The sequence below is a fragment of the Olea europaea genome, unplaced genomic scaffold (genome assembly GCF_002742605.1).
Source record: "Olea europaea var. sylvestris unplaced genomic scaffold, O_europaea_v1 scaffold1850, whole genome shotgun sequence".
Classification (NCBI taxonomy): Eukaryota; Viridiplantae; Streptophyta; class Magnoliopsida; order Lamiales; family Oleaceae; genus Olea; species Olea europaea.
The window spans coordinates 5,403-33,244 of NW_019236277.1; the positions used below are offsets into that span (position 1 = coordinate 5,403).

Genomic DNA, 27,842 nt, shown 5'->3' on the forward strand with positions numbered 1-27,842 from the left:
GATAACAGTTGGAGTGTCATTACCATTCAATAGTTGTATACAACACAAAAAAACCATACTAAGTACAAAAACAACATCAACTTAAATATTATTTAATACTATATTTAATAATAAATGTACAATTTATATAAGATTTCTAAAATTATCTTTCTTCTTTCTTCAAATCTAAATATGGTTTTTCAATATAGACGACAAATGTTAATAGGATATTCAAATAGGTGAAGAATATGATTTTAGAATAGTCAGTATAGTTGAAGAGAAGAAATCCTGTTATTTTTATTTTGGAAACCAAAAATTGAATTGGGGATTTAATTGGATTGATAAGGATATTAGGATCTTTTACAATAATAAGGGTATTTATGACATTTGACTTTATTTATTTATGGGGTGTTTGATAGGCATTTTTATGTAAAAATGCATTTTAGAATAGTAAATTGATGTGAAATGTGTGGTTGAAAAATAAGGACAAGTTTTTGATTTCCGTGTAATATTATTTTAATAAAGAATGTGTGGTTGAAAAGAATAGAGAGAAAAATGCATTTTGAAAAAAATGACTACCAAATATAGTATTATTGTTTTTAATAGTTGAAGGCTATTTGTTCAACAAATTTGAAAGGAGATTATTTAACCAATAAAATTACTCCACTCGGTCCCTTCTCCCAAAAAACCGGGTGAACCGGGTCGGGAGGACCGTCAAACGCTCTCCATTTACTTCAGAGTTCATGAACAAAAGTTTCCTTCCAGTGGGGGTTTTAAGCAGCCACCGCGCAACAAAGTGAATTCGCACAGAGAAGCGAAGCATCGAGTTACCAATGGAGAACAGAGACAAGCTCAGACTAGCCTTAACCATCATCATCTCTTCTTTCTTAGCTCTATCAATTCCCATATTATTCTCTCGAAAATTCTTCAAAACCCAAAAACAAAGAAAAATTTGTTGTCTCAATACAGAATCTAAGGCTCAAAGCACTTTTAAACGCATCTTAGCTGAAAATTCTTACTTCCAGTTTAAACACTTGAAACTAGCACAGAGAAGCGAAGCATCGAGTTACCAATGGAGACCAGAGACAAGCTCAGACTAGCCTTAACCATCATCATCTCTTCTTTCTTAGCTCTATCAATTCCCATATTATTCTCTCGAAAATTCTTCAAAACCCAAAAACAAAGAAAAATTTGTTATCTCAATACAGAATCTAAGGCTCAAAGCACTTTTAAACGCATCTTAGCTGAAAATTCTTACTTCCAGTTTAAACACTTGAAACTGCAAACTCAATCAAATGGTATGTTACTAGTTTTGCTATTAATTACTATTATTTATTGATTATTGAATTGTTCTGTTGAATTAGTGCGGTCTGTTTTTATCGGTTTTGACAGAGGAATATTCGAACTTGCATCCGTATAAGGGGGAGATTTCGAAGCTATTGAAGAATCCGGATATTGGGTTTTTGGAGTTTCTTGATGGGTTTGATAATGGTGGTGAAAAATGGAATTGTGAGATGTCGGATCCTTTGGTGTGGACTGAGACCAAGTCGCAGCTAGAAGAGCTAGCTGAGGTTTTGAGTAAAGAGAGAGTTTTTGCGGTGGATACTGAGCAGCATAGCCTGAGATCCTTCTTGGGCTTCACAGCTCTCATTCAGGTTCAATTTAGCATTGCAATTCCTTCTCGAGTCCCTTGGCTGCTAGCGAAAATCTTACAACTGCGTGACAAATTAACATTATTTAGCTAGGCTAGAAAATGTTGCTGTATTTGTATTTGTGCTTGTTTGATCACATGTATAATGTATGTGTTTACAGTTACAACAAGTTAAGCATTATCTTAGTATATTCGGAGTTACCTAACAATTATTGGTTTTCATTCAATTTCATCTAGTAATATATTTATTAAGAAGTCTAACAAAATTAAATATTTTGCAACCTTATTCCGCATGAGATAACATGAAACCTCTCACTTTTTACATATTTCTATGCTGTCCCGTCTCTTGCATATATGTTTTCTTTGGGTCCGTACAAGACAAGCCCTAACCATCTAAATTGGTCATACTTTACGGTCCATTTAAACCATTTCGCTTTTTGGCACGTATTATCATTTTTCATTCTATCGTTCTAATACAACCGGTCATCCATCATAATATTTTTGTGTTTGTTGTATCATCTTATAGATGATTTGTCATTTAGCGACTAACATTCAGTACCACAAGGTAAGGTATGCCTGAAAATATATGAATAATACTTTAGCAATATGTAATTCTTTGTTGTGACCACACACTGTTCTTACTAATGCTAATATGACATTATATATGTTTTATATGAGTTCTACTTATAAACTTACATTATCCTCTGAAATTTTATTTTGACTTCCTTCCTTTGATTGTCTCATCTCTTAATATACTTAATAAAAGAATAATATAAACTAAGGGACCTTATCTAGAAAGTTCTATAAGCTCTTCTATGATTAAAGAAAAAAGATATAAACTTTGTATGGATTCTTAAATGCGTGCTTATAGCCGTAAGAAATTATCTAACTCCACTAGATCTCACATTTGTGATGCTATATTCATAGATATCACTTGAACATTGCAAGAGCAATATGTTTAAGTGCGCATGCACACTGACTTGATGATATGAAAGAAATACCGAGATTTATGTATCTAATTGCATGAACACATTATCAACATAACCTGCTCCTTTTACTATTTCTTTTTCTCAGTTAATGCCAGAGCTGAAGATTACAGACAATATGATCGGTGACGTTTATCAGTTGTGCTTGCTTTTATTTAGTTTCTCATTGGATATGAATATCATGTATTTTGTCATGGTCGAGATAAAGTATGTTGAACTAAATGGCTGTGATGCTAATGGACAGCCATTTAGTTCAACACTAGTGCTGTGTGATCTATGTGTATAGAAGAGAATGTAACTATGGAATGGCTGATCCTATCTCACCCTTGTGAATCAGCCATTTAGTTCAACACTAGTGCTGTGTGATCTGTATAAGAAAATGTAACTAAGGAATGGCTGATCCTATCTCACCCTTGTGAAATCTGAAATTCATAACTCACCCTTATTTAATTTATATATTCTGTTCTGTGTATAATGCTATGCATCTGTGTATAAATTGTTTACAGATATCAACTAAAAGGCAGGATTATTTGGTCGACACGATAGCCCTTCATGATGTTATGGGGATTCTTAGGCCAGTATTTGCTCATCCTGGAATTTGCAAGGTACTATCATGAGTATAATATTTTTGAATCTTCTTTCATTCATTTCTCTTCACCGTGGACTGGCGAAAAATGATTCATGTTGCTGACAATTTGTTGAGAGTAACGAGGATTAGTTTCATTTAATTCTCTTCCCTGTCCCCTTGACAAAAACCAGAGTAGAGATGTTCATACTTAGGTAAACTGAGTTTTTCGTTCCTTTTTGGGAAATTGACTTCTTTATGTGATTGTGTTGCTATTTTTATGATCATTGTGCTCTCTGTGGTTTCTTGGAGCTATTATGACATGGTGGAGGTTATAAAGTAAATCTCTATAGCCATATAAATCATTTATTATGGAAGAATGACTGAAGTCATTAAACTGAATAAGAAGCTGTTTGTTTGCTTCAGTTGTATGGTTAATTTTTAGTCAATAATAATCCTGTAGATGAAGAACAAATATAAATACTAAGCTTCAGGTGGAACGTGACATTTGTTTGTGTGATGGATTTCTATGTTCTGTAGTTCTATATCATTTTATATATTCTCTAAAAACCTTCTATGCCTAGGATTGCATCAAAGTGTGTGTATGTGGACATAGATTTTACTATCATGTAGAATTATGTCAAATAATTAAGTGTCGCTGTCTTTCATTTATAACTTTTACCAAAGGTACCCCTGAAATGATCTTGTTTTTCATTTTATAGTTAGATGAACGTAGATTGTTCTTTAAATTCCGATTCAGAAAGGAGCACGAAAAGGTTCAACTTCTACAAATACTGCCATGATATCCTATGAGTTATTCACAAAACTATGTGATTGTGTGTTATTTGAAGAATGTTGTTTCATTTTTTGTTGTCATGTCAAAATCAAATTACAGTCAACAAAAAACTATGGTGTAGGTGTTCCATGGTGCTGATAATGATGTTCTCTGGCTTCAAAGAGATTTCCACATATATGTTGTAAACTTATTTGATACGGCAAAGGTGAGATATGATATTTGTTTATGATTGTTATTTCATTAACTTCTCTGTGACATTGAGAGCTTCTTTAATGTGTTTCCATGCTCATAACCAATGAAAAGCATGGAGGGAGGACAGAGATGGGGTGACTGCTTTGTCCCATTACATATATGTTTCCTGGTTATACTTGGTCGCATATGGTTGTGGCATCTTACATTCATGTATGACTATTGGGGTTATTATATCGCAGGCATGTGATGTGTTATCAAAACCACAGAGATCATTGGCGTATTTGCTTGAAACATATTGTGATGTTGCAACAAATAAACTTTTACAGGTTTGACACTTGCAATTTACACTCATTAATGGTTGAATTTTATAGGTATAGCTGTATCTTGTTATTAGGAGCCTGTTTGTTTTGGATTAAAATCCAATTAAAATCTCAATTCAAAGTCAATATTAAATTTTAATCATGGGACCCAAAACTTTTCAACCACACATTTCAAAAACTTCTATCAAAAATCTAATTTTAATCCCCACTAAACACCCTCTAGGTTTCCTTCATCAAGGAGTGTATCACAAGGCCTAGAAACAGGATGTTAGGAGTAACAACTATGAGCCAGTTTTGGGAGCGACATTTAAATGTATTTTCTTTTAAGTAATATGTTCATGTGTGTTTTCTTTCAGCTATTAATGCTTCCTGATCTTAGTAAACATCCATAAAATATGGACATGTCTTTTATAAATTTTTTTAATGAAAAGTTGGAAAGTCCAATTAATAAATGAAGGAAGAAATGAAGCCTGTAAAATCTGATTATCATCATCATGGAGTTTTCATGTGTGGGATCAAAGTAAGGGAGGGGTAATTCGTAACCATATGCTAGAGTAAGTGGATTTGATTTCTTGATGGAGGCACAGGCATCACAAGTTGATTGCCATTTTCCATGCTTTTTTGCCTGCAACATCAGGGAAATTGATTATAGTAATGCTGTTCTCATACTAATTTTGTTTCACAATCTAAATGTCAGCGAGAAGACTGGAGACAACGTCCATTGCCTGAAGAAATGGTAAAATATGCGAGATCTGATGCACACTATTTGTTGTACATTGCATATTGTCTTTCTATGGAGCTCAAACAGCATAAAAATGGTATGCCATAAATTCATCCTATTTGAAAACTATTTAATTATTTTTTGTGGATGTGTCCAATTGTTGTCCTGTACTTGTATAGAATGGGTTTAGAGTCATTATTGAAAATTATTTCCAAGATTGAGCAACCTTGCTGCTGGAATATTTTGTAGAAGATTTGATTATCAAAGTCGTGGTAATCTATTTCTTATTCTTTTTTCTTTCTAATGACAAATACCAGTATGAAGAGTATAGAAGCTTCTATTTCTGTGTAGAAGTTTAAAGCAGAGACCAAATTTTTGTTCTAGTTACTAGAACAGGCAAAACCTTATTTCCAATCAACCTCGAGCTCACTATATATTACATCTTTTTTCGCTATTTTCTTGGATTTACAGTTACCTCTTTCTGAAGTCCAAGTAAAATATCTTACAACTTTATCAGACCATAAAGTTTGGCATTTTCCCTTTTAACATATTCTACTGGACTTGTGTCCCTGTTTTGAAGAAAAGATTCTTTAGGTCTACACAGAACATGGCTCAATCACAGAACATAGTTCAATGATATATTATTCTATTCCTTAATTCATCCTCACTTGGTGCCATTTCGATCTATCCGGATTTGTTAAAGTGTTATTGAGATATAGTGTAAAAGTCTTATTAACTATTAAATCATATGTGCACTTTTCTACCTAGTTGAACATGTTAGAAAGGATAGGCAGATTAAAATTATCATGGGTTGGTTTGGTTGCCAAGAATCTGATTGAATTGGATCTTCCATTAGATGTGTCCATAGACCGAAGAGAGTGGTGGGCAATTATTAGGAATAGAGTTTGGTGTTGTGATGAACAAGATAAAATCCTGCATAGACTTGAAAATTTATCTGGTGCCATCACCAGAATTGGCCATTGACAATTACCTATTATGTGGAAAAAGGAAGGCATTAATATTCATGTTATTCCCTCTCCTGACTATAGATTATGTGGGAAAATAAAGGTGTCAATATTCAATGTTGATCTTACATGCCTTAACTAATTACAGGATGAGGCTTGAATATATTGGGGTAAGGATTAACAGTCCTCGTTCATTTCAAAATTGAAGAAGCAAATAAGTTCTCTCAATGTTGTTTGATAGTCGTATATTGCTGAGAACCTTCTCATTAGCTGTCATCCTTACCCATAAAGCATAGAGGACTTGTAAGAGAAATGACTAATTTTTTATATGCTTATGAATAAGAAAGGGAAAAATATTCTTGAATCATAATTGCAGAACAATCGGATGACAAAGATATCACCGTAAGACCTCACCCTTATAATTTTTAAAATTTATGAAATTGAAATGACCGTTAAAAGTGAAAATGGTGAAATATATGAAAGATATTTTATACCCAAGTTAATGAAGGACTGCTAAGATACGAGGAAGAAAAATTCAAATTGATTGTTTTTTTAAGTGCTAATGAGTTTTAAAAATGAAATGTATAAATATCTTATAATTAAGTTAAGGTGTCATTTTCTCTAAAAATTTACATTTTTTAATTCCAGATCCACCAAATGGCTACAGCCACTGCATTACTTTGCAAACTGATGCTTCAATTATTTATTGTGATATGAGATGGCATTTGTCAAAATATACACCTGTAAGTCTTAGCAAATAATTGTGCACTGGCATACTAGTTATCTACCATCATTTCAGAGTGCTGAAACTGTTTATAATAAAGGTGATGAGAGAAAATCCAGGGAAAGTGAGGAAGAAGACTAAAAAACTTATATACTACAAAGTCCCCTTGCAAGTTTAATTTTGTCATCTTATGCACATATCCAGCCCAATTTTTAACATTTTAGTTTTTATTTTGGACTCATCATTCAGTTAACATCCTATAGGAATTAGCGGATCAGAAAATTTGTCTCCTTGTGACAAATTCCATTTTCTATTCGAGGCTAGTCGACGTTCCAATGCAACTTGTTTGCAACTTTTCCAAAAAGATATTGAAGCTTATCTCGGTGAATCTACTGCTTTGTCAATAATTTCTCGTTGCTTGAATGATCAAGGGGGTATTCCATCCAGTTTGTGTGATTTGAAGGTTTGATACTTTCTATTAGATTTTTTTTGATTGATATTGTTTGTAGACATGGATAATGATGATGCCTTTTCATGTTCAGTTTCAGGAACTTGTGAGACGATTCTGCGCATGGAGGGATATAATGGTGAGTGGAAACATATCAATATACTCGTTGTATTCTGACTGAACTCATCCCTGCTTTATGTATTATTTGTGGAATTGTTGAATTTCACTTCTTGTTGGGGATGCTATCAACACATAGAAATTTAGTATTCGTTCCAGGAAATGCCCTCAAGGACACTATCCCTGGATGAGAAGTAAAGAGATTCTTCCGATATTGCTGCATTGAGATTTCGTAGAGGATAGCGATATATCTTATGGCTTGGTCCCAATACCTGTTGTTAACTTCAGTTGAGGGGTAGGGATGAACATTCATATCATTACTACTGCTCATGTCGCCTAGTTACAGGTTGAGCTTTATAATAATCATCTAGAGCACTTGTTGCTGTTGGGCTCTAGAGGCCTCCATTTAGATGCCTTATGTATTGGACTATTAATCTTTATTATTGAGAATAAGTTACAGCCATACAATTGCAACCATCAGAATTCCTATCGCTGGGTTGAACGGATGGCATCTGCAAAGATGTGATGCATTAGCTTCAATTCTCAAATTCTGTTGATAGTCTTGATATTTGGGTTTGGCATATGTTCAAGGAAGGGTGAGGGGAATTGAGAAGGGATGGATTGAAGTACTTCCTCTAGTAGGAAACAGATGTTATTTACTCTTATGTTGTTTGGAACTAGTAATGGGGGGGTGTGGAAATAGGGTGAGATAATTGGATGAAAGAGTATAAAACGATTTTTTTTTTTTATTAATAACATGTCATATGTAATTGGATTCTATACATACAGCCATTGATCATAAGGAGTTGCAGAAAATAATTTATGCAACCGACCCCTGGACCCCTAATTTATTAAGTAAGGCCTTTTTTTTTTTTTTTTTTAATTATCTTTTGATAAAACGTTTAGATTCAGTTTAATTTAGCCTCGCCACCCTTTTTATCTTGAAACTCCTCTTATCAGAGGAAGTAAGAAAAAGTGGAGAGTACTAAATTGTAGGGACTCTATCTGCGTTTCTTCATGACTGGTCCCAATTCTTGTTTGTCATCGATGTCCTTGATAACATGTTGCAGTTCTTAACTGAACTTTGACTTTTGATGACTAACTTGGTTCCATAACAAATCATTTCAGGCTCGTATCCATGATGAGAGCTTGAGATTTGTTTTATCTGAGCGTGCCATCATTGCACTTGCAGCTAAAAGACCAACAACTGAATTGGATATATGTAGCACTATATCCGAAGCTGATCCAGATGTTGAATTGATGACTCTCTTTCCTCTCCAATCTCCGTCCTCTGTTGTTAGTTGTCATCTCGAAGACCTTCATTACCTTTTCCAAGCTGAAATAGGTGCAGTTGATGATGTGTTACAAATGTTTATCCAGCAGCACCTAGGTCCAGATGGTAGCTGTCCTCTTTCTGCATATAATTATGCTTTGTTGACCCAAACTGGCCTGAAACAAACTATAAGAGCCACCTCCAATCAAAACGGATTTAAAGCTGCAAAACAGTTGGCGAAGAAGGCTTCTAGAGAACTCTTCGTTCAAAAATTTTCCTGCAAATCTCCGGTCTATCACAACTTCAAAATCTATGCAAATGATGGACGTTTATTGTGTCACTGTGATCGCAAAAAACTTGAATGGTCAGATGACTTCTTTTTCTTCTTTCTTTCTTGTTCTTCGCAATATACTTGATTTTTACATTATGCAAGTGGATTTATATGAGCGCTTTGCTACAGGTATCTCAATCGGAATCTGGCAAAACTTGTTGAAGATGATCCTCCTGCTATCATGCTCTGCTTCGAACCCAAAGGTCGTCCAGAAGATGAGGACAATGACTTTTACATTCAAAGTAAGAAAAATATATGTGTGAGCTGTGGTGAAGGGAATCACTACTTGCGGTACAGGATTATACCCTCATGCTACAGAATGCATTTTCCTGAGCACTTAAAAAGCCATCGTTCCCATGATATTGTCCTCCTTTGCGTTGACTGTCACGAAATTGCTCATGCTGCTGCTGAAAAGTATAAGAAGCAAATAGCTGCTGAATTTGACATACCACTTTTTATTCGTAAAGTAGTTGACTTGAATCAGGTGCACAATGCTTCAGCCTCTACGCCGACGATTATTTCTGAGGAGGCAGGTGTATCTCCTTTACAGTTGCGTACAGCGGCTATGGCTCTGCTACGCCATGGAACAAGAATGCCATGCAAACGCCGTGAAGAATTGATGCAGGTTGTGATGGATAAATTTTCTATTATTTTAAAATATTTTAATTCTGGATATCTTATCTGTATAATTAGTCATGTTACCACTTTTAATGAATAGGTAGATATAAGGTTTGGAGCATGATTCTGAACCAATTACCAAGTATATGGGCTGTAATACATCATCTTTCAAGAGAAAAAAGGTCTTCTATTATCACCATTACAATCATCATCTTTATTATATTATTTTGAATGACTCCATCATTAATTATTGTTAACATCATATTTTTCTCAATATCTTGTTTTATATTAATAGCTGATCCGTGCATTTGCCTGCTGTAAATGTGATATTGTTTGGCAAAGAATGTAATTATGATGTTTGATTTTCATCTTGATGATGAAGTGGGCTCAATAGAGGCAGAAGGTGTGCAGCATGTAGAATACCTCCAATTGGTGATTGGCTGGTTGGGACGATGGTTCACTAAATCGTTGTTTTTTATCTTGAAAACCATTACAATGTTTGTCATGTATAAAGCAGGGAACCTTTATAAACATTTCAAAAATCTCGTATCCGCTTCTCACATACTATTTCCTTCAAAGTCTGTGCCATAATAATGTTCTCTTCATATTGAAGTACGCATTATATTCAGCAATTTTTTGAATCCGTGGCTGCTTTTGTTTGTGTAGGTTGTCATGAAGTACTATGGAGGGAGAGAAATATCAGATGAAGATCTTGAAAGAGCACTGCTAGTTGGAATGAGTCCACACGAGAGAAGAAAATTTGAGAAAAAGAGAGGTTTGGCATTTAAAAATTCTTTAAAATCTATGAATCTGAATGGCGAGAGAGAAAATAATATATGTGGCAAAGCTACTACCTCCATTCAGAATGACTTGAATGGTACGGCTGCTGGTCATTTATACGTCAATGCAGGAGAGACGGATCAGAAAGAGGGTTATCTTGACATTTTGATGGGAGATGATACGGGTGTAAACACACGGCCTTTGTTTTCTAATGGTAGAGTCAATAGTGCAGTATCTGCTGATGAGGGAAATGATATTGCAGATATAAAGGAATTCCCAGATATCAAAACCAGTTCTACTTCTAATCATGATGATATTTGTGAAAGTGAATCCCCATCAAATGAGACTACTAATCCCCTTGATGATAGAGACATTTCGTTAAACCGTGAATCAAAATTGTCATTATTGGGACATGGACCTCACGGGAAACAGGTAGTCGAGCATCTGCTCAAAGAGTATGGAGAAGAAGGAATTTGTCAATTTTGCCAGAGATGGAGACAAGTTTTTGTTGAAGCCCTTCATCCTCGTTTCTTACCTGGTGGCTGGGATGTAAATCACAGGTACACGTGCCTTTTCTATAATTTTTTTTTTTTCATCTGTACATGTATGCATTAATTGCAAATATATTGTCATTCCTTTTATAACTACTTCTGTTGATTGATGTTCTGGTCTCATCTCTTTATATTTTTAGGTCCGAAGCATCTCTAATAGGTTCTTTAAAGGGTAATTAGCACAAAAGGTCCATACCTTTCAAGGTTATTGTGTTAAATGTCCCTACCTTTCATTTTTTTTTTGTATTTTCGCCGTTATTTCAACATTTCATTTCAGAAAACGTCATTTTCATCATTTTTGATGTAAAATGACTAAAATACCCTCAAATTTAAATAAAACAAAAATAAAAAATAAATAAAGAATAAATTACAATCTTACTCTTAAATGTTTTAGAAAGTGCAAGTGAGTCCAAATAATTATTAAAAGGCTTTATAGTACAAAACGTCCATACGTTTCAAATTGGTGAAAATGACTTTTTTCGCAATGAAAGTGAAACGTGAAAATAGGAATGAAAACGCAAAAAAATTGAAACGTAGGGACGTTTTCTGCAAGAAGTGTTAAACGTAGGGACGTTTTGTGCTACTAGGCCTTATTAAAATATTAAAAATAACAAAAAAAAACTCTCTATTCTCTTCTCCAAATGAGACTGCCACGTTAGAGGTGAAAAAACTCCGACCAACCATCGCTCAAACCGCTAAACCTCCGTATTGTCGAACCATCCATTGATATTTTAAGACCACAAAGAGAGGCGCCCTAGTGAGTATAGTCAATTGGTATGTTAGAAATGACATGGGTCTCTCGAGAATAGGTGATGCCGTCAGCATTTGCTTTGGCGAGTTGGGTATTTTAGCTTGCAATTTCGAGCAAATCTATTGGCATGAAGGTTTCAAAGTTGGATGTTGGGTGGTATGTGTAGAGGGAAGTGAGAGCTTTTCGGTGGTATGGTGGTCTAGTAGTTTGGGTGGTGGTTTGCTGGAGTTTTTTGGCGTCTATGGTAGCTAACCGATTTGGAGAAGAAGAGAAGAGAGAGAGCTTTTTTTTTTTTTTTGATTTTTTTAATATTTTAATAAGGTTTAATAGCAAAAAAATTCACGTTTGACACTTCTTGCGGAAAACGTCTCTACGTTTCAATTTGTTTGCATTTTCAACCCTATTTTCACGTTTAATTACAAAAAACGTCATTTTTACCAATTTGAAATGTAGGGGCGTTTTGCACACTATAGGTCAAGCATAGGGACGTTTTGTTTTATTAGGCCTTTTAATAATTATTTGGATTCACTTACACTTTTTAAAACATTTAGGAGTAATATTGTAATTTATTCTTTATTTTTCTTGATTTTTTGTTTTATTTAAATGGGAGGGTATTTTGGTCATTTTACATTAAAAAATGGTGAATTTGACGTTTTCTACAATGAAATGTGAAATAAGAGAAAATGTCAAAAAATGAAAAGTAGGGACGTTTTACACAATAAAATTGAAAGATAGGGACATTTTGTGCTAATCACCCGTTCTTTAAACATAAGATGCTTTCCATTTTAAAGAGTCAACCTTTTAAATTATACTCCAAGATATTTTTTAAATTAACATTTTATAATAAAGAGAGGTTGGCTAACCAAACCCACTCTTTATGATTAAATACATTCAAAGTATTTCAATTTCAATGTAGAAAAATAATATAATAATTTGGAGGGCAGCTAGTGAAAATAGAAGATAGGAAAAACAATAAATATTTTTTTGAGAGTAATAAAATTAAGTGTTAAATATTAAGAGTATGTTGGAGTACTTAAAAATTTTTACTCTCTAAATTTATGGGTGCTCTCTAAATTGCAAAATACCCTTTTTTAAAATAGAGTCTCTTGTAGATTTTCTAAGGTAGGTAAAAGTCACTTGTAAACGATATTTTGCTCTCTTTATTAGTGCAACACTAGGATTTATGGTGCTTATGATTCCCATATCTTTCACCCATGATTGTACTGCGGGAATTGAACTGAATATTTTTAGGGTATGGAGGTTTATTTCTTGCGTCTCATAACCCCTGGCCCCTTTAGTTTTCTGTGTTTTTTTCCCTTGTTTATGGCTAATTTTTGAAAACCAGTCACATTCTTATTGTGTCCCTTTTTGGTGGGATTATAATTAGATTTTGATAAAAATTGGTCAAAATGTATGGTTAGAAAGTTGTAGGTTCCATGAAATATATGGGTAAAATTAATTGTTGACTTTGGCTTAATCATACCAAACAGGGGTTAAGTAGAAGGATGTTAGGCAATTGGTAAATAGTTCCCAAACGAATTATTTCAGATGAAGAAGCTTCTTTGGAAGTTTTAATGAGGGCAGCATGGAAAACTAAGGGCCTGTTTGGCATGTTTTTGAAAAGCCAAAAGTTGCTTTTTGATCTCCTTGGATAATTTCTAAAAGTTCTTTGTTTGATTAGATTTAGAGAAAGTTAGCTCAAGATGATTTTCTTTAGGAGCTCTCAAACAGGCCCTAAAGATGATAATCGGGGGGCTGGGGGTATCTTTAGGAAAAATCGACATTGTGTGTGAACTTCTGAATAATTGTAGACCAAATGATGATGCAATATGATTTCTATGGTTGAATCTCAAACTGCATTAAGGTCAAGAAGCTATGCTATTTTAGTTTCTATTATTCATAATAATCCAAGATAGGCAAGTTTTTAAAAGAAATTGTCAAGTACGTGTTTGGTAACGGATTCATTGTTCCTTTACGCAAAGGTCCTGATGTTAGACATTTTTTTTGCCAGTGGCAAACGAGATTTTGGGGAATTCAGCGTGTACAAGCCTGGAAAGAACATTCGTGCCATCGCCATTTGATGTTGGACGCTATTTTGCTTGTGATAAACGAGATTTTGAGAAATTCAGCTCCTAGAAATCTGTGTCCTGTCAAGGATTAGAGAACACAATGACAGTACTGCAAAGTGAGATGAATGCACTTTAGCCGCTTTATTTCGTTTTTCATTTTATTCTCCATTCGTTGACTGCGGCTTTTTTTTTTTTTTTTTGTTAGTTTCGGGAAGCAGTTGATGCTGAAGAGATTAGTTTGTTGTATGTACCATATGCGTATTCATTCATTAGTTCTATTGAGGAAGATATTTTCATTGCTTAAGGGAGATTTAATGACATGCTTTTAGAAAAGAATTTGAGCCGAAATTGAGCAATATATGTACAGGGTTATGAGCTGTCCCAAACATGCACGTAATTGCAGTCAATCTTTTTCCTGAATTGGGGAAAAAAAGATTTTATTACCTCATCATATATGATGAGTGGACTGTCTAAAGAAATTGAAGTTTAAAGATGAAAATTGTGGGCCGATGATAGGACTCTTTTTTATGTCTATTCTCTAGTGCAAGCTATTGAACTTTGCCTGGTCATTGTAAAATTGAAGATTCTGAATTTTGTGGAGTCTTATATTTCATCTTAAAATTTCAGATTCTGCAATGTGAAAAAATCACGCGCTCCTGTAAATCTGGGACTTTAAGGAAGCAGTGAGAAAGTCAGTTACCTGCACAGTTTGATAGGAAAGCAGGATCTGGATTGGGACCAACTAAAAATTTGACGACTCACTGTTGTTTATAGAGACCTACATTGCTTTTGTCCGCTCCCAATTAATAGTTTTTATACGCTGCACCTCAACTGATTGGCGTTGATTAATGGCCTTTATCTGTTATACTTACCGAGCTGCTGATCCTTTAGTCAGAAACTTCTACGGGGAAACTCATGGTGTTCATGAAGAAGTTCAACCTATTAGTTTAGATGTTGGATGCCTATCTAAAAGTTTAAACATTAATAATGTTGTTTTACTATTGGTATATTGATATGAAAACTAGGATTGGTTTTGCTGTCATGATGAAAAATATATTCTTGAGACACTTTCTGCTAACTGCATTGTGTTCAATTTTGCAGTTCCTGATTTTCGAGGAGACCACAGCTGTGTTGAGAAAGTTGCAAAATCTAGGTTAGATGCTTTTGCTCACAACATTGAAACTGTTGAGGAGCTTCATGTCGAAGATTCCTGAGAAGAAAATTAAGGAGATCGATAGGGTGGTTTCACACACTACGTAGTTAGTGGTTTTTGTTTTGTTTTTTTGTTTTTTTTTTTTTTTTTGTTTTTTTTGTTTTTTTGGGAAAATGGATTGGATTTTTACATAATTTGGAATTTTGGATCTGGATTTTGTGCGAATATTGTTACATTTTAGAGTTCAATTAATAATGATTATTGGAATTATTTGATATAGATATTTTCTATTATGTTTTGTGGTCGATATTGAAAAAATCATCAAGGAGTGTATCACAAGGCCTAGAAACAGGATGTTAGGAGTAACAACTATGAGCCAGTTTTGGGAGCGACATTTAAATGTATTTTCTTTTAAGTAATATGTTCATGTGTGTTTTCTTTCAGCTATTAATGCTTCCTGATCTTAGTAAACATCCATAAAATATGGACATGTCTTTTATAAATTTTTTTAATGAAAAGTTGGAAAGTCCAATTAATAAATGAAGGAAGAAATGAAGCCTGTAAAATCTGATTATCATCATCATGGAGTTTTCATGTGTGGGATCAAAGTAAGGGAGGGGTAATTCGTAACCATATGCTAGAGTAAGTGGATTTGATTTCTTGATGGAGGCACAGGCATCACAAGTTGATTGCCATTTTCCATGCTTTTTTGCCTGCAACATCAGGGAAATTGATTATAGTAATGCTGTTCTCATACTAATTTTGTTTCACAATCTAAATGTCAGCGAGAAGACTGGAGACAACGTCCATTGCCTGAAGAAATGGTAAAATATGCGAGATCTGATGCACACTATTTGTTGTACATTGCATATTGTCTTTCTATGGAGCTCAAACAGCATAAAAATGGTATGCCATAAATTCATCCTATTTGAAAACTATTTAATTATTTTTTGTGGATGTGTCCAATTGTTGTCCTGTACTTGTATAGAATGGGTTTAGAGTCATTATTGAAAATTATTTCCAAGATTGAGCAACCTTGCTGCTGGAATATTTTGTAGAAGATTTGATTATCAAAGTCGTGGTAATCTATTTCTTATTCTTTTTTCTTTCTAATGACAAATACCAGTATGAAGAGTATAGAAGCTTCTATTTCTGTGTAGAAGTTTAAAGCAGAGACCAAATTTTTGTTCTAGTTACTAGAACAGGCAAAACCTTATTTCCAATCAACCTCGAGCTCACTATATATTACATCTTTTTTCGCTATTTTCTTGGATTTACAGTTACCTCTTTCTGAAGTCCAAGTAAAATATCTTACAACTTTATCAGACCATAAAGTTTGGCATTTTCCCTTTTAACATATTCCACTGGACTTGTGTCCCTGTTTTGAAGAAAAGATTCTTTAGGTCTACACAGAACATGGCTCAATCACAGAACATAGTTCAATGATATATTATTCTATTCCTTAATTCATCCTCACTTGGTGCCATTTCGATCTATCCGGATTTGTTAAAGTGTTATTGAGATATAGTGTAAAAGTCTTATTAACTATTAAATCATATGTGCACTTTTCTACCTAGTTGAACATGTTAGAAAGGATAGGCAGATTAAAATTATCATGGGTTGGTTTGGTTGCCAAGAATCTGATTGAATTGGATCTTCCATTAGATGTGTCCATAGACCGAAGAGAGTGGTGGGCAATTATTAGGAATAGAGTTTGGTGTTGTGATGAACAAGATAAAATCCTGCATAGACTTGAAAATTTATCTGGTGCCATCACCAGAATTGGCCATTGACAATTACCTATTATGTGGAAAAAGGAAGGCATTAATATTCATGTTATTCCCTCTCCTGACTATAGATTATGTGGGAAAATAAAGGTGTCAATATTCAATGTTGATCTTACATGCCTTAACTAATTACAGGATGAGGCTTGAATATATTGGGGTAAGGATTAACAGTCCTCGTTCATTTCAAAATTGAAGAAGCAAATAAGTTCTCTCAATGTTGTTTGATAGTCGTATATTGCTGAGAACCTTCTCATTAGCTGTCATCCTTACCCATAAAGCATAGAGGACTTGTAAGAGAAATGACTAATTTTTTATATGCTTATGAATAAGAAAGGGAAAAATATTCTTGAATCATAATTGCAGAACAATCGGATGACAAAGATATCACTGTAAGACCTCACCCTTATAATTTTTAAAATTTATGAAATTGAAATGACCGTTAAAAGTAAAAATGGTGAAATATATGAAAGATATTTTATACCCAAGTTAATGAAGGACTGCTAAGATACGAGGAAGAAAAATTCAAATTGATTGTTTTTTTAAGTGCTAATGAGTTTTAAAAATGAAATGTATAAATATCTTATAATTAAGTTAAGGTGTCATTTTCTCTAAAAATTTACATTTTTTAATTCCAGATCCACCAAATGGCTACAGCCACTGCATTACTTTGCAAACTGATGCTTCAATTATTTATTGTGATATGAGATGGCATTTGTCAAAATATACACCTGTAAGTCTTAGCAAATAATTGTGCACTGGCATACTAGTTATCTACCATCATTTCAGAGTGCTGAAACTGTTTATAATAAAGGTGATGAGAGAAAATCCAGGGAAAGTGAGGAAGAAGACTAAAAAACTTATATACTACAAAGTCCCCTTGCAAGTTTAATTTTGTCATCTTATGCACATATCCAGCCCAATTTTTAACATTTTAGTTTTTATTTTGGACTCATCATTCAGTTAACATCCTATAGGAATTAGCGGATCAGAAAATTTGTCTCCTTGTGACAAATTCCATTTTCTATTCGAGGCTAGTCGACGTTCCAATGCAACTTGTTTGCAACTTTTCCAAAAAGATATTGAAGCTTATCTCGGTGAATCTACTGCTTTGTCAATAATTTCTCGTTGCTTGAATGATCAAGGGGGTATTCCATCCAGTTTGTGTGATTTGAAGGTTTGATACTTTCTATTAGATTTTTTTTGATTGATATTGTTTGTAGACATGGATAATGATGATGCCTTTTCATGTTCAGTTTCAGGAACTTGTGAGACGATTCTGCGCATGGAGGGATATAATGGTGAGTGGAAACATATCAATATACTCGTTGTATTCTGACTGAACTCATCCCTGCTTTATGTATTATTTGTGGAATTGTTGAATTTCACTTCTTGTTGGGGATGCTATCAACACATAGAAATTTAGTATTCGTTCCAGGAAATGCCCTCAAGGACACTATCCCTGGATGAGAAGTAAAGAGATTCTTCCGATATTGCTGCATTGAGATTTCGTAGAGGATAGCGATATATCTTATGGCTTGGTCCCAATACCTGTTGTTAACTTCAGTTGAGGGGTAGGGATGAACATTCATATCATTACTACTGCTCATGTCGCCTAGTTACAGGTTGAGCTTTATAATAATCATCTAGAGCACTTGTTGCTGTTGGGCTCTAGAGGCCTCCATTTAGATGCCTTATGTATTGGACTATTAATCTTTATTATTGAGAATAAGTTACAGCCATACAATTGCAACCATCAGAATTCCTATCGCTGGGTTGAACGGATGGCATCTGCAAAGATGTGATGCATTAGCTTCAATTCTCAAATTCTGTTGATAGTCTTGATATTTGGGTTTGGCATATGTTCAAGGAAGGGTGAGGGGAATTGAGAAGGGATGGATTGAAGTACTTCCTCTAGTAGGAAACAGATGTTATTTACTCTTATGTTGTTTGGAACTAGTAATGGGGGGGTGTGGAAATAGGGTGAGATAATTGGATGAAAGAGTATAAAACGATTTTTTTTTTTTATTAATAACATGTCATATGTAATTGGATTCTATACATACAGCCATTGATCATAAGGAGTTGCAGAAAATAATTTATGCAACCGACCCCTGGACCCCTAATTTATTAAGTAAGGCCTTTTTTTTTTTTTTTTTTAATTATCTTTTGATAAAACGTTTAGATTCAGTTTAATTTAGCCTCGCCACCCTTTTTATCTTGAAACTCCTCTTATCAGAGGAAGTAAGAAAAAGTGGAGAGTACTAAATTGTAGGGACTCTATCTGCGTTTCTTCATGACTGGTCCCAATTCTTGTTTGTCATCGATGTCCTTGATAACATGTTGCAGTTCTTAACTGAACTTTGACTTTTGATGACTAACTTGGTTCCATAACAAATCATTTCAGGCTCGTATCCATGATGAGAGCTTGAGATTTGTTTTATCTGAGCGTGCCATCATTGCACTTGCAGCTAAAAGACCAACAACTGAATTGGATATATGTAGCACTATATCCGAAGCTGATCCAGATGTTGAATTGATGACTCTCTTTCCTCTCCAATCTCCGTCCTCTGTTGTTAGTTGTCATCTCGAAGACCTTCATTACCTTTTCCAAGCTGAAATAGGTGCAGTTGATGATGTGTTACAAATGTTTATCCAGCAGCACCTAGGTCCAGATGGTAGCTGTCCTCTTTCTGCATATAATTATGCTTTGTTGACCCAAACTGGCCTGAAACAAACTATAAGAGCCACCTCCAATCAAAACGGATTTAAAGCTGCAAAACAGTTGGCGAAGAAGGCTTCTAGAGAACTCTTCGTTCAAAAATTTTCCTGCAAATCTCCGGTCTATCACAACTTCAAAATCTATGCAAATGATGGACGTTTATTGTGTCACTGTGATCGCAAAAAACTTGAATGGTCAGATGACTTCTTTTTCTTCTTTCTTTCTTGTTCTTCTAATTTATGCAACCGACCCCTTGACCCCTAAATTTTTTAATAAAGCCTTTTTTTTTTTTTTTTTTTAATTATCTTTTGATAAAACGTTTAGATTCAGTTTAATTTAGCCTCGCCACCCTTTTTATCTTGAAACTCCTCTTATCAGAGGAAGTAAGAAAAAGTGGAGAGTACTAAATTGTAGGGACTCTATCTGCGTTTCTTCATGACTGGTCCCAATTCTTGTTTGTCATCGATGTCCTTGATAACATGTTGCAGTTCTTAACTGAACTTTGACTTTTGATGACTAACTTGGTTCCATAACAAATCATTTCAGGCTCGTATCCATGATGAGAGCTTGAGATTTGTTTTATCTGAGCGTGCCATCATTGCACTTGCAGCTAAAAGACCAACAACTGAATTGGATATATGTAGCACTATATCCGAAGCTGATCCAGATGTTGAATTGATGACTCTCTTTCCTCTCCAATCTCCGTCCTCTGTTGTTAGTTGTCATCTCGAAGACCTTCATTACCTTTTCCAAGCTGAAATAGGTGCAGTTGATGATGTGTTACAAATGTTTATCCAGCAGCACCTAGGTCCAGATGGTAGCTGTCCTCTTTCTGCATATAATTATGCTTTGTTGACCCAAACTGGCCTGAAACAAACTATAAGAGCCACCTCCAATCAAAACGGATTTAAAGCTGCAAAACAGTTGGCGAAGAAGGCTTCTAGAGAACTCTTCGTTCAAAAATTTTCCTGCAAATCTCCGGTCTATCACAACTTCAAAATCTATGCAAATGATGGACGTTTATTGTGTCACTGTGATCGCAAAAAACTTGAATGGTCAGATGACTTCTTTTTCTTCTTTCTTTCTTGTTCTTCGCAATATACTTGATTTTTACATTATGCAAGTGGATTTATATGAGCGCTTTGCTACAGGTATCTCAATCGGAATCTGGCAAAACTTGTTGAAGATGATCCTCCTGCTATCATGCTCTGCTTCGAACCCAAAGGTCGTCCAGAAGATGAGGACAATGACTTTTACATTCAAAGTAAGAAAAATATATGTGTGAGCTGTGGTGAAGGGAATCACTACTTGCGGTACAGGATTATACCCTCATGCTACAGAATGCATTTTCCTGAGCACTTAAAAAGCCATCGTTCCCATGATATTGTCCTCCTTTGCGTTGACTGTCACGAAATTGCTCATGCTGCTGCTGAAAAGTATAAGAAGCAAATAGCTGCTGAATTTGACATACCACTTTTTATTCGTAAAGTAGTTGACTTGAATCAGGTGCACAATGCTTCAGCCTCTACGCCGACGATTATTTCTGAGGAGGCAGGTGTATCTCCTTTACAGTTGCGTACAGCGGCTATGGCTCTGCTACGCCATGGAACAAGAATGCCATGCAAACGCCGTGAAGAATTGATGCAGGTTGTGATGGATAAATTTTCTATTATTTTAAAATATTTTAATTCTGGATATCTTATCTGTATAATTAGTCATGTTACCACTTTTAATGAATAGGTAGATATAAGGTTTGGAGCATGATTCTGAACCAATTACCAAGTATATGGGCTGTAATACATCATCTTTCAAGAGAAAAAAGGTCTTCTATTATCACCATTACAATCATCATCTTTATTATATTATTTTGAATGACTCCATCATTAATTATTGTTAACATCATATTTTTCTCAATATCTTGTTTTATATTAATAGCTGATCCGTGCATTTGCCTGCTGTAAATGTGATATTGTTTGGCAAAGAATGTAATTATGATGTTTGATTTTCATCTTGATGATGAAGTGGGCTCAATAGAGGCAGAAGGTGTGCAGCATGTAGAATACCTCCAATTGGTGATTGGCTGGTTGGGACGATGGTTCACTAAATCGTTGTTTTTTATCTTGAAAACCATTACAATGTTTGTCATGTATAAAGCAGGGAACCTTTATAAACATTTCAAAAATCTCGTATCCGCTTCTCACATACTATTTCCTTCAAAGTCTGTGCCATAATAATGTTCTCTTCATATTGAAGTACGCATTATATTCAGCAATTTTTTGAATCCGTGGCTGCTTTTGTTTGTGTAGGTTGTCATGAAGTACTATGGAGGGAGAGAAATATCAGATGAAGATCTTGAAAGAGCACTGCTAGTTGGAATGAGTCCACACGAGAGAAGAAAATTTGAGAAAAAGAGAGGTTTGGCATTTAAAAATTCTTTAAAATCTATGAATCTGAATGGCGAGAGAGAAAATAATATATGTGGCAAAGCTACTACCTCCATTCAGAATGACTTGAATGGTACGGCTGCTGGTCATTTATACGTCAATGCAGGAGAGACGGATCAGAAAGAGGGTTATCTTGACATTTTGATGGGAGATGATACGGGTGTAAACACACGGCCTTTGTTTTCTAATGGTAGAGTCAATAGTGCAGTATCTGCTGATGAGGGAAATGATATTGCAGATATAAAGGAATTCCCAGATATCAAAACCAGTTCTACTTCTAATCATGATGATATTTGTGAAAGTGAATCCCCATCAAATGAGACTACTAATCCCCTTGATGATAGAGACATTTCGTTAAACCGTGAATCAAAATTGTCATTATTGGGACATGGACCTCACGGGAAACAGGTAGTCGAGCATCTGCTCAAAGAGTATGGAGAAGAAGGAATTTGTCAATTTTGCCAGAGATGGAGACAAGTTTTTGTTGAAGCCCTTCATCCTCGTTTCTTACCTGGTGGCTGGGATGTAAATCACAGGTACACGTGCCTTTTCTATAATTTTTTTTTTTTCATCTGTACATGTATGCATTAATTGCAAATATATTGTCATTCCTTTTATAACTACTTCTGTTGATTGATGTTCTGGTCTCATCTCTTTATATTTTTAGGTCCGAAGCATCTCTAATAGGTTCTTTAAAGGGTAATTAGCACAAAAGGTCCATACCTTTCAAGGTTATTGTGTTAAATGTCCCTACCTTTCATTTTTTTTTTGTATTTTCGCCGTTATTTCAACATTTCATTTCAGAAAACGTCATTTTCATCATTTTTGATGTAAAATGACTAAAATACCCTCAAATTTAAATAAAACAAAAATAAAAAATAAATAAAGAATAAATTACAATCTTACTCTTAAATGTTTTAGAAAGTGCAAGTGAGTCCAAATAATTATTAAAAGGCTTTATAGTACAAAACGTCCATACGTTTCAAATTGGTGAAAATGACTTTTTTCGCAATGAAAGTGAAACGTGAAAATAGGAATGAAAACGCAAAAAAATTGAAACGTAGGGACGTTTTGTGCTACTAGGCCTTATTAAAATATTAAAAATAACAAAAAAAAACTCTCTATTCTCTTCTCCAAATGAGACTGCCACGTTAGAGGTGAAAAAACTCCGACCAACCATCGCTCAAACCGCTAAACCTCCATATTGTCGAACCATCCATTGATATTTTAAGACCACAAAGAGAGGCGCCCTAGTGAGTATAGTCAATTGGTATGTTAGAAATGACATGGGTCTCTCGAGAATAGGTGATGCCGTCAGCATTTGCTTTGGCGAGTTGGGTATTTTAGCTTGCAATTTCGAGCAAATCTATTGGCATGAAGGTTTCAAAGTTGGATGTTGGGTGGTATGTGTAGAGGGAAGTGAGAGCTTTTCGGTGGTATGGTGGTCTAGTAGTTTGGGTGGTGGTTTGCTGGAGTTTTTTGGCGTCTATGGTAGCTAACCGATTTGGAGAAGAAGAGAAGAGAGAGAGTTTTTTTTTTTTTGATTTTTTTAATATTTTAATAAGGTTTAATAGCAAAAAAATTCACGTTTGACACTTCTTGCGGAAAACGTCTCTACGTTTCAATTTGTTTGCATTTTCAACCCTATTTTCACGTTTAATTACAAAAAACGTCATTTTTACCAATTTGAAATGTAGGGGCGTTTTGCACACTATAGGTCAAGCATAGGGACGTTTTGTTTTATTAGGCCTTTTAATAATTATTTGGATTCACTTACACTTTTTAAAACATTTAGGAGTAATATTGTAATTTATTCTTTATTTTTCTTGATTTTTTGTTTTATTTAAATGGGAGGGTATGCAAAAAAATTGAAACGTAGGGACGTTTTCTGCAAGAAGTGTTAAACGTAGGGACGTTTTGTGCTACTAGGCCTTATTAAAATATTAAAAATAACAAAAAAAAACTCTCTATTCTCTTCTCCAAATGAGACTGCCACGTTAGAGGTGAAAAAACTCCGACCAACCATCGCTCAAACCGCTAAACCTCCGTATTGTCGAACCATCCATTGATATTTTAAGACCACAAAGAGAGGCGCCCTAGTGAGTATAGTCAATTGGTATGTTAGAAATGACATGGGTCTCTCGAGAATAGGTGATGCCGTCAGCATTTGCTTTGGCGAGTTGGGTATTTTAGCTTGCAATTTCGAGCAAATCTATTGGCATGAAGGTTTCAAAGTTGGATGTTGGGTGGTATGTGTAGAGGGAAGTGAGAGCTTTTCGGTGGTATGGTGGTCTAGTAGTTTGGGTGGTGGTTTGCTGGAGTTTTTTGGCGTCTATGGTAGCTAACCGATTTGGAGAAGAAGAGAAGAGAGAGAGTTTTTTTTTTTTTGATTTTTTTAATATTTTAATAAGGTTTAATAGCAAAAAAATTCACGTTTGACACTTCTTGCGGAAAACGTCTCTACGTTTCAATTTGTTTGCATTTTCAACCCTATTTTCACGTTTAATTACAAAAAACGTCATTTTTACCAATTTGAAATGTAGGGGCGTTTTGCACACTATAGGTCAAGCATAGGGACGTTTTGTTTTATTAGGCCTTTTAATAATTATTTGGATTCACTTACACTTTTTAAAACATTTAGGAGTAATATTGTAATTTATTCTTTATTTTTCTTGATTTTTTGTTTTATTTAAATGGGAGGGTATTTTGGTCATTTTACATTAAAAAATGGTGAATTTGACGTTTTCTACAATGAAATGTGAAATAAGAGAAAATGTCAAAAAATGAAAAGTAGGGACGTTTTACACAATAAAATTGAAAGATAGGGACATTTTGTGCTAATCACCCGTTCTTTAAACATAAGATGCTTTCCATTTTAAAGAGTCAACCTTTTAAATTATACTCCAAGATATTTTTTAAATTAACATTTTATAATAAAGAGAGGTTGGCTAACCAAACCCACTCTTTATGATTAAATACATTCAAAGTATTTCAATTTCAATGTAGAAAAATAATATAATAATTTGGAGGGCAGCTAGTGAAAATAGAAGATAGGAAAAACAATAAATATTTTTTTGAGAGTAATAAAATTAAGTGTTAAATATTAAGAGTATGTTGGAGTACTTAAAAATTTTTACTCTCTAAATTTATGGGTGCTCTCTAAATTGCAAAATACCCTTTTTTAAAATAGAGTCTCTTGTAGATTTTCTAAGGTAGGTAAAAGTCACTTGTAAACGATATTTTGCTCTCTTTATTAGTGCAACACTAGGATTTATGGTGCTTATGATTCCCATATCTTTCACCCATGATTGTACTGCGGGAATTGAACTGAATATTTTTAGGGTATGGAGGTTTATTTCTTGCGTCTCATAACCCCTGGCCCCTTTAGTTTTCTGTGTTTTTTTCCCTTGCTCTAAATTTATGGGTGCTCTCTAAATTGCAAAATACCCTTTTTTAAAATAGAGTCTCTTGTAGATTTTCTAAGGTAGGTAAAAGTCACTTGTAAACGATATTTTGCTCTCTTTATTAGTGCAACACTAGGATTTATGGTGCTTATGATTCCCATATCTTTCACCCATGATTGTACTGCGGGAATTGAACTGAATATTTTTAGGGTATGGAGGTTTATTTCTTGCGTCTCATAACCCCTGGCCCCTTTAGTTTTCTGTGTTTTTTTCCCTTGTTTATGGCTAATTTTTGAAAACCAGTCACATTCTTATTGTGTCCCTTTTTGGTGGGATTATAATTAGATTTTGATAAAAATTGGTCAAAATGTATGGTTAGAAAGTTGTAGGTTCCATGAAATATATGGGTAAAATTAATTGTTGACTTTGGCTTAATCATACCAAACAGGGGTTAAGTAGAAGGATGTTAGGCAATTGGTAAATAGTTCCCAAACGAATTATTTCAGATGAAGAAGCTTCTTTGGAAGTTTTAATGAGGGCAGCATGGAAAACTAAGGGCCTGTTTGGCATGTTTTTGAAAAGCCAAAAGTTGCTTTTTGATCACCTTGGATAATTTCTAAAAGTTCTTTGTTTGATTAGATTTAGAGAAAGTTAGCTCAAGATGATTTTCTTTAGGAGCTCTCAAACAGGCCCTAAAGATGATAATCGGGGGGCTGGGGGTATCTTTAGGAAAAATCGACATTGTGTGTGAACTTCTGAATAATTGTAGACCAAATGATGATGCAATATGATTTCTATGGTTGAATCTCAAACTGCATTAAGGTCAAGAAGCTATGCTATTTTAGTTTCTATTATTCATAATAATCCAAGATAGGCAAGTTTTTAAAAGAAATTGTCAAGTACGTGTTTGGTAACGGATTCATTGTTCCTTTACGCAAAGGTCCTGATGTTAGACATTTTTTTTGCCAGTGGCAAACGAGATTTTGGGGAATTCAGCGTGTACAAGCCTGGAAAGAACATTCGTGCCATCGCCATTTGATGTTGGACGCTATTTTGCTTGTGATAAACGAGATTTTGAGAAATTCAGCTCCTAGAAATCTGTGTCCTGTCAAGGATTAGAGAACACAATGACAGTACTGCAAAGTGAGATGAATGCACTTTAGCCGCTTTATTTCGTTTTTCATTTTATTCTCCATTCGTTGACTGCGGCTTTTTTTTTTTTTTTTTGTTAGTTTCGGGAAGCAGTTGATGCTGAAGAGATTAGTTTGTTGTATGTACCATATGCGTATTCATTCATTAGTTCTATTGAGGAAGATATTTTCATTGCTTAAGGGAGATTTAATGACATGCTTTTAGAAAAGAATTTGAGCCGAAATTGAGCAATATATGTACAGGGTTATGAGCTGTCCCAAACATGCACGTAATTGCAGTCAATCTTTTTCCTGAATTGGGGAAAAAAAGATTTTATTACCTCATCATATATGATGAGTGGACTGTCTAAAGAAATTGAAGTTTAAAGATGAAAATTGTGGGCCGATGATAGGACTCTTTTTTATGTCTATTCTCTAGTGCAAGCTATTGAACTTTGCCTGGTCATTGTAAAATTGAAGATTCTGAATTTTGTGGAGTCTTATATTTCATCTTAAAATTTCAGATTCTGCAATGTGAAAAAATCACGCGCTCCTGTAAATCTGGGACTTTAAGGAAGCAGTGAGAAAGTCAGTTACCTGCACAGTTTGATAGGAAAGCAGGATCTGGATTGGGACCAACTAAAAATTTGACGACTCACTGTTGTTTATAGAGACCTACATTGCTTTTGTCCGCTCCCAATTAATAGTTTTTATACGCTGCACCTCAACTGATTGGCGTTGATTAATGGCCTTTATCTGTTATACTTACCGAGCTGCTGATCCTTTAGTCAGAAACTTCTACGGGGAAACTCATGGTGTTCATGAAGAAGTTCAACCTATTAGTTTAGATGTTGGATGCCTATCTAAAAGTTTAAACATTAATAATGTTGTTTTACTATTGGTATATTGATATGAAAACTAGGATTGGTTTTGCTGTCATGATGAAAAATATATTCTTGAGACACTTTCTGCTAACTGCATTGTGTTCAATTTTGCAGTTCCTGATTTTCGAGGAGACCACAGCTGTGTTGAGAAAGTTGCAAAATCTAGGTTAGATGCTTTTGCTCACAACATTGAAACTGTTGAGGAGCTTCATGTCGAAGATTCCTGAGAAGAAAATTAAGGAGATCGATAGGGTGGTTTCACACACTACGTAGTTAGTGGTTTTTGTTTTGTTTTTTTGTTTTTTTTTTTTTTTTTGTTTTTTTTGTTTTTTTGGGAAAATGGATTGGATTTTTACATAATTTGGAATTTTGGATCTGGATTTTGTGCGAATATTGTTACATTTTAGAGTTCAATTAATAATGATTATTGGAATTATTTGATATAGATATTTTCTATTATGTTTTGTGGTCGATATTGAAAAAA

The 27,842-nt window shown here is 34.5% G+C and overlaps 2 protein-coding genes across 7 annotated transcripts; both read left to right on the forward strand.

Annotated features, from left to right (window-relative positions):
* The first annotated feature begins 677 nt into the window (after positions 1–677).
* On the forward strand, positions 678–15,269 carry LOC111378665 (protein RRP6-like 3). Of its 4 annotated transcripts, XR_002699893.1 has the most exons (15): positions 678–806; positions 1,046–1,277; positions 1,372–1,634; positions 3,123–3,221; positions 4,099–4,182; positions 4,409–4,495; positions 5,187–5,307; positions 6,824–6,918; positions 7,219–7,362; positions 7,442–7,486; positions 8,593–9,101; positions 9,198–9,693; positions 10,353–11,026; positions 13,780–14,080; positions 14,939–15,269. XR_002699893.1 is itself a non-coding variant. In XM_023001892.1 (14 exons), exons 2-14 carry the CDS (start codon positions 1,052–1,054, stop codon positions 13,847–13,849), a joined length of 2,913 nt encoding a protein of 970 aa, XP_022857660.1. In that variant the 5' UTR covers positions 678–806; positions 1,046–1,051; the 3' UTR covers positions 13,850–15,269. The 4 variants fall into 4 exon arrangements, 3 of the variants coding, with proteins under 3 accessions (XP_022857660.1, XP_022857661.1, XP_022857662.1); XM_023001892.1 differs by having other exon boundaries at positions 13,780–15,269; XM_023001893.1 differs by lacking the exon at positions 6,824–6,918 and having other exon boundaries at positions 679–806; positions 7,163–7,362; positions 13,780–15,269.
* A 476-nt stretch (positions 15,270–15,745) lies between these two features.
* LOC111378666 (protein RRP6-like 3) lies at positions 15,746–27,799 on the forward strand. Of its 3 annotated transcripts, XR_002699894.1 has the most exons (9): positions 15,756–15,896; positions 17,413–17,507; positions 17,808–17,951; positions 18,031–18,075; positions 19,182–19,690; positions 20,648–21,143; positions 21,803–22,476; positions 26,314–26,614; positions 27,473–27,799. XR_002699894.1 is itself a non-coding variant. In XM_023001895.1 (8 exons), exons 1-8 carry the CDS (start codon positions 15,812–15,814, stop codon positions 26,381–26,383), a joined length of 2,118 nt encoding a protein of 705 aa, XP_022857663.1. In that variant the 5' UTR covers positions 15,756–15,811; the 3' UTR covers positions 26,384–27,799. The 3 variants fall into 3 exon arrangements, 2 of the variants coding, with proteins under 2 accessions (XP_022857664.1, XP_022857663.1); XM_023001895.1 differs by having other exon boundaries at positions 26,314–27,799; XM_023001896.1 differs by lacking the exon at positions 17,413–17,507 and having other exon boundaries at positions 15,746–15,896; positions 26,314–27,799.
* The last annotated feature ends 43 nt before the right edge of the window (positions 27,800–27,842 follow it).